The sequence below is a fragment of the Babylonia areolata genome, chromosome 18 (genome assembly GCF_041734735.1).
Source record: "Babylonia areolata isolate BAREFJ2019XMU chromosome 18, ASM4173473v1, whole genome shotgun sequence".
NCBI lineage: Eukaryota > Metazoa > Mollusca > Gastropoda > Neogastropoda > Buccinidae > Babylonia > Babylonia areolata.
The window spans coordinates 22,921,837-22,929,336 of record NC_134893.1 but is presented as its reverse complement, the minus strand read 5'-3'; the positions used below and the strand labels follow the sequence as shown (position 1 = coordinate 22,929,336).

The 7,500-nt window shown below is 46.2% G+C and overlaps 1 protein-coding gene across 3 annotated transcripts in view; it reads right to left on the bottom strand.

The window, feature by feature from the left end:
* LOC143291894 (FMRFamide receptor-like) overlaps nt 1-7,500 on the bottom strand; it is a 36,411-nt gene that overhangs the window by 322 nt on the left and 28,589 nt on the right. For 2 of the 3 annotated variants that reach the window (XM_076602034.1, XM_076602032.1), the window contains exon 2: nt 1-1,564. This exon is cut by the window's left edge and continues 322 nt beyond it. In XM_076602034.1, coding sequence (XP_076458149.1) covers nt 1-1,057 — 1,057 coding nt within the window. In that variant the 5' untranslated portion in view covers nt 1,058-1,564. Of the gene's footprint in view, nt 1,565-3,056; nt 3,165-7,500 lie in introns of those variants that run through there. The other variant, XM_076602033.1, reaches the window with a different exon arrangement.

Here is a 7,500-nt window from a genome sequence, read left to right as displayed (position 1 = left end):
ATTGGTCCTCGGGCCTCATCACGTGCATGGCCTCCGTCACCAGGTAAGGCAGCTCGGACAGGACGCACAAGAGGAGGACGGCGAGAAGAGCCCGAGTCAGCTTCCTCTCCTCCAACACCAGGTCGGCGTGCTCCTTCTCAGTGTACCTGTCCCGCCCCTTGCCGCCCCGCGCGCGGGCGAAGGCCCCGAACTGGGCCACGGTCTTCGGGTAGGCGCACTGCAGCTTCCGCTTGAGGCTGACCAGCACGATGACGAAGCAGACGGCGACGGAGAGCAGCGGGAGGCCTTGGAGGATGACGAGGAGGAAGTAGTCCAGGTAGAACTCTAGAGCGTTGGTGTTCTCCACGTAGAAGCGAGTCCGGTGGAGCTGCACCGCGGTGACGTTCTCGTTGTCGGCGGAGGATGGGCGGCGCGTGACGTCGTAGCGGAAGAAGGCCGGCGCCTTGAGGGCCAGCACGAGCAGGAAGACCAGCAGCACGGCGGAGCGGGTCCTGGGGATGCTGCACACCCCGCGCAGCTTGAGGGGCCGCGTCACCGCCACGCACCGCTCCACGCCAATAGCCAACGTCAGCATCACCGTCACTCGGCTGCTGACGTCACGGAAGACGTCCACCTGCGGCAGCATGTACAAGTGCAGCGTCCTCCCCTCCTCCTCGTCCCCGACCTTGCTCACCAGGCAGGGCAGGCTGACCAGCAGCGTGGCCAGGAGGAAGAGGATGTCCGACACGAGGAAGGCCAGCAGCAGAGGCTTGGCCACCGTGCGGTAGCGCTGCCTGACGAAGACCAGCGCGCACAGACTGTTGCCCACGATGCCTAGCAAGGACAGGACGGGGAGCACGCCACAGTCCAGAGCTGTCCGCACGCTGCTCATGCCGCCAGGGGAGTTGGGGTCATCGTCGTAGGGGTCTGCAGCACGGTGCGCGGCCAGACGGGCACCGACCCCACCTCCTCCGGGTGCCCAGGTCGGGTCAGCGTCAGAAGGAACCGACACGCTGGACTGCAGGGACGCTACCGTCGTGACAGGACTCCATGACGTCGTCAGTGGGGATGACGTCATTTCCAGGCTGCTGGACAGAGAAACCTCCTCCTCCCCCTCTCCTTCTGCTTCTCCGTCGTCTTATGCTGAGATATTTAATTACTTTAAAAAAAAAGAAAAAGAAAAAAAATTTACCAGTGCATGGAGAAAACAGAATCCTTGCTGATGCTTTTTCCCCTTCTCCGTCTCCTTCTGAGATACCAGTGCATGGAGAAGTTAGAATCCTTGCAAAAGGTTGTTTTTTTTCCCTTCCCCCCAAACCTTTTTTCTATTCTCCTCTGTCGTTGTCTTCTTCTGAGACACGTCACTGAGGAAAAAGAGAAAAAAAAGTTACAAGTGCATGGAGAAGAAGACAGAATTCTTGCTGACGCTTTTCTGTCGAACTGTATGTTTTGTTTGTTTTTTCTTTTCTCTCCAGAAGTTGATGGAGAAAAAGCAAAGACTTCACTGGAACTGGTGGTCGGGACAGTCAGTCACGTCTGTCGCCCTTTTTCGTGACTCCTGGTCCTCCGGACAGAGTGGACCAACCTGTGGGACACACGTATCAGACTGTCAGTCACTGGACACAACGACAGACAGGGCAACCACAACAACAGACAGGGCAACAGACAGGGCAACAGACAGGGCAACCACAACAACAGACAGGGCAACCACAACGACAGACAGGGCAACAGACAGGGCAACCACAACGACAGACAGGGCAACCACAACAACAGACAGGGCAACAGACAGGGCAACCACAACAACAGACAGGGCAACAGACAGGGCAACCACAACGACAGACAGGGCAACAGACAGGGCAACAGACAGGGCAACCACAACGACAGACAGGGCAACCACAACAACAGACAGGACAACAGACAGGGCAACAGACAGGGCAACCACAACGACAGACAGGGCAACAGACAGGGCAACAGACAGGGCAACCACAACAACAGACAGGGCAACCACAACGACAGACAGGGCAACCACAACAACAACGACAGACAGGGCAACCACAACAACAGACAGGGCAACCACAACAACAGACAGGGCAACCACAACGACAGACAGGGCAACAGACAGGGCAACCACAACGACAGACAGGGCAACAGACAGGGCAACCACAACGACAGACAGGGCAACCACAACGACAGACCAAGGAAACAACAGTAATCAGCAACAACAACAACATAACAATTGCCACCTAAAAACAACAACAACAACAAAAACCAACTTTAATATTTAAAGAAAAGAAAAAAAAGAGAGAAAAAAACAACCACCAGTAAACAGCAACAACAACATGACAACTGCCCCCTAAAAACAACCACCACCACAACAACAAAAACTAATTCTAATACACATATTACATCCACTCACGCCTATCGACAAAAACCCTTTTTAGTGTTGACACGAAAACACAATGGCTGGGTTTATAACGCGAAAGATCATTTTTACTGACGTTCGTTTTCTTAATGGCGTTAGATTTTTGAAGATCTCACTTGATGACTCGTGCACGGTCAAAGAAACAGAACTGTCATGCACCAGTTCAAACCAACAGTTTGCTCGGAATGCAGGATTAATTTTTTTTTTTTTTTTTTTTTTTTAACAGAAAAGGAGCGATATCATGCTGTGCATGTTTCAAACGATGCACACGGCACACATTCCCCGGGCAGAATTATCCACACACACACCTACGTCCCCCTACCTTATTGCCCGAACGACAGTCTCAGCATAAATTCCCGCACGAACCATCCGCATCAACCTTCCCCGCCTATCTCTACTGTGTCACTCTCTCGTTTCACAAGTTTTTTTTTGTTTTTTTCAGCATCATTATTTATCACCTTCCACACACGTCAAAATGCTGCCCTCGTTTTCCCATCGACAAGCTAACTGCTGCAGCGACAGTTTGTGAAAGCTCCCGATCCCCTCCTCACCCAACCACCCCACCACCCCTCCCTGCAGCTCCTCCCCACCCCCACCCACCTCGCCACCCCTCCTCCCTTCACCCCAGCAAGTGCTGAAATGTCAATAAGCTTACGCGTTGCGCTGAATGTCACATTTGATGCCAGCCACAGGAAATCGTGTCTGTTGCTGCCAACACCGTTTTGGATTTGCCAGTCTCCGCGGGATCGGGTTACAAGGTTTTGGCAGCTGGCAGAAGAATAGAGTTTATCAGGGGGAGGGCTATTTTGAGGGCTATTTTTGGCTGCCCGGGTTGGTGGTGGGGGTCCGGTTGCGTGTATACAGAGAGAGAGAGAGAGAGAGAGAGAGAGAGAGAAAGAAATTGGATAGCGTTGCATGCACCACGTCACACAATACACAATACGTGACCCGCCCATCGCTGGAACAGTTGTTGGTCCTTTGCGAAGCAACATGTACGTCTACGTGGTGACGGGGGAAAATAGCGGGGACAGTTAGTTGATTAGGGTTTGTTTATCACCCTCCCCCTCTCCCTCCCATGTATCTGCTGGTTTGTTTGTTGTATGCTGTGTATTACCATGTATCTGTTTGTTGTAAGTTGTGTATTCCTGTATCTGTTTGTTGTATGTTGTGTATTACCATGTATCTGTTTGCTGTATGCTGTGTATTACCATGTATCTGTTTGTTGTATGTTGTGTATTCCTGTATCTGTTTGTTGTATGTTGTGTATTACCATGTATCTGTTTGTTGTATGTTGTGTATTACCATGTATCTTTTTGTTATATGCTGTGTATTTCCATGTAGCTGTTTGTTGTAAGTTGTGTATTACCACGTATCTGTTTGCTGTATGCTGTGTATTACCATGTATCTGTTTGTTTGTTGTATGCTGTGTATTACCATGTATCTGTTTGTTTGCTGTATGCTGTGTATTACCATGTATCTGTTTGTTGTATGTTGTGTATTACCATGTATCTGTTTGTTGTAAGTTGTGTATTACTATGTATCTGTTTGCTGTATGCTGTGTATTACCATGTATCTGTTTGTTGTAAGTTGTGTATTCCTGTATCTGTTTGTTGTATGTTGTGTATTACCATGTATCTGTTTGCTGTATGTTGTGTATTACCATGTATCTGTTTGTTGTATGCTGTGTATTACCATGTATCTGTTTGCTGTATGTTGTGTATTACCATGTATCTGTTTGTTGTATGTTGTGTATTACCATGTATCTGTTTGTTGTATGTTGTGTATTACCATGTATCTGTTTGTTTGTTGTAAGTTGTGTATTACCATGTATCTGTTTGCTGTATGCTGTGTATTTCCATGTATCTGTTTGCTGTATGCTGTGTATTACCATGTATCTGTTTGCTGTATGCTGTGTATTACCATGTATCTGTTTGTTGTATGTTGTGTATTACCATGTATCTGTTTGTTTCCTGTATGCTGTGTATTACCATGTATCTGTTTGCTGTATGCTGTGTATTACCATGTATCTGTTTGTTGTATGCTGTGTATTACCATGTATCTGTTTGTTGTATGTTGTGTATTACCATGTATCTGTTTGTTGCATGTTGTGTATTACCATGTACCTGTTCGCACTGACATAAAGGCACAGAGCCGAGTCACAAGGTGGTGTTCGACCTTACATATGACATGCCCTACTTTTACTGCTGTTGTCAGAAACACTATATCATCCAATCTTTTTTTATTTGTATTTTTTTTTGTGTTTTGTTATTGTTTATCCAGTAAAATGTCACCGCTTTTCCAACGCCAAAGATTATGAAGGTGTCAAAGTATGCCACACCTATTAAAACAAATCGATGAATAAGATAAAAACAAAATAAAAGAAAAATATGGAAAATGGTTAACCTTTAAATCTGCCCTGAAAGCAGTTGACATGGAAACAGAAGAAACGGAAACACAGTAAACAGTTCCTAACAGTCACATTCAAAGAAACTGGGAAGAAAGGGGGAATAAAGAATGGAAAAAACAACAACAAAAAACCCTAAAAAAACATTCATAATATGTCGACTGGGAGCGTATCGTTGTGCCGCCGACCCGTTGTGCCGACCCGTTTACGGATTGTCTTTTGTCACAAAAAAGTTTGTTTGGGACAAACATTGGTTGTTATGATCTTTTATTTCTTTTTGAGTGTGATTGGGTATGTGTGTGTGTGTGAGAGAGAGAGAGAGAGAGAGAGAGAGAGAGAGAGAGAGAGAGATTGTTTGACAATGGGTCTGCGGTAATATGATTTTATTCCCTTTCGGTACCAGGGCATTTTACATTTGCAGTACATTGGAAGATTGTTTCCGCCATTTCCTTGTTTTGGGCTATAGATACTAGTGGAGAAATGATCTGTACAAGAAACTTTCCTTTAAAATTCGTTTCTAGCACACTTTTTTCTTTTTGCTTGTTATTGGTTTTGTTTCTCATTAAAAATGTAGAAAATTGAAAGTATTACATTTGTCCTGAATACATATTTTTTATCATTTAGTTTGCATTTGCACGAGCCCGCCTCTAAATGGCGAGCTTTAGTGTCATTCAGTGTTTACATCATAATATACGTCATTTGTGAAAACTGCTACTGTCATATATCACTTTTCACGCGCATGTGATGAAAAGCGAAAGGGAATAAAGCGGGATAGCGGCATAACGGGTCGGCGGCATAACGGGTACCCCCCTGTCGACTTTATTTTTTTGTATACTTCTTCAGCTGTTTATTGCACCTCATACCAATACTATTTCAGGGGGTAGATCTTTGCATTTTCGAATAATTATTCTCAATCCATACTATACAGACAGAGGTTCAAGGAAAAAACTATTCCTATGTTCATTTTTCCAAGTGGGCTAGCGTGTCTAATGGGTAGGGTTCGTGTTTGTTTTTTGGTTTTTTTTTCTTTTCATAAAGAAAAGACCCCCACCGACGTCCAACCTCACCCCCCCCCCCACCCCCTTAGCCCCCCACACACATCCCCTCACCCCCCCCTCCCCCCCCCCCACACACACACCACACACACACCTCCCCATGAAAAATAAATAAATAAAAAGAGGAAAATCAGGAGAGATCGACAATGATCGCCACAAGAAAAACGATCACATCCAATTTCGGCGAAAAGGAAAAAGGACTTAAATAAACACCACACACACACACACACACACACACACACACACACACACACACACAGAGAGAGAGAGGGAGGGAGAGAGAGAGAGAGAGAGAGAGAGAGAGAGAGAGAGAGAGAGAACCCGGAACCTTGGTTGACTTACAAACACCTTATTCTCAATCAATTATCTTCCCCCGTCTTCTCCTTGTGTTTCTGCCATAAATAGCTGTCAGCAACTTGCTTTTTACTGATTTTTTTTCATTTTTTTTCACAGGCTTCGCAATAGCGTTGCGTTGTTTTTCAGCGCCTGAGGAGAGAGAGAGAGACAGAGAGACAGAGAGAGAGACAGACAGACACAGACAGACAGACACCGACACAGAGAGAGATCGGCAGAGAGAGAGAAAGAGGTGGGTCACACACACACACTGACAGAGAGAGAGAGAGAGAGAGAGAGAGAGAGAGAGAGAGAGATTGGGGTCACAGAGACTGAGACAGAATGGGGAAATCTAAATCCTGAAGCACAGTTGACGGGGTTAGACTGAATGCACTGACTTTTCAGCCGTCACGATTTCCTTAAAAAAAAAAAAAAAAAAAAAAAAAAGCAAGCAAGCAAGCAAGCAAGCAGGCGCACGGATATTACGAACTTTTTTGAGCAACAAAGCTGAAAATTCTTCTGTTGTTGGCTGATTTCTCTCTCTCTCTCTTTCTCCCTCTCTCATCCTTTAAATGTGTGTGTGTGTGTGTGTGTGTGTGTGTGTGTGTGTGTGTGTGTGTGTTCTTTTAAATCCCTTCTGCAGGATTTTTTTCTGTTTCGTTTTTTCTTCTCTTTCTCCCCTTCCCATGAAATACATATGTATTATTGTAACTGATGTAGATTAACAAGAACAGATTGAAAGAATGGGCAATGTCTAAAAATATGAATCCTTGAATGAAAAACGTTTTGAGTTCTGAGTTCTGAGTTCTGTCTCTCACTCACACATTTTCTCTCTCTGCCATCCTCTTCTTCTTCTTCTGCGTTCGTGGGCTGCAACTTCCACGTTCACTCGTATGCACACGAGTGGGATTTTACGTGTATGACCATTATTACCCCGCCATGTAGGCAGCCATACTCCGCTTTCGGGGGTGTGCATGCTGGGTATGTTCTTGTTTCCATGACCCACCGAACGCTGACATAGATTACAGGATCTTTAACGTGCGTATTTGATCTTCTGCTTGCATATACACACGAAGGGGGTTCAGGCACTAGCAGGTCTGCACATATGTTGACTTGGGGGATCGTAAAAATCTCCACCCTTAACCCACCAGGCGCCGTCACCGTGATTCGAACCCGGGACCCTCAGATTGACAGTCCAACGCTGTAACCACTCGGCTATTGCGCCCGTCCAATCTCTCTCCCTGTCTCCCCCTTTTCTCTCTGACTGTCTCTCTGTCTTTCTCTGTCTCTCTCTCACACACACACTC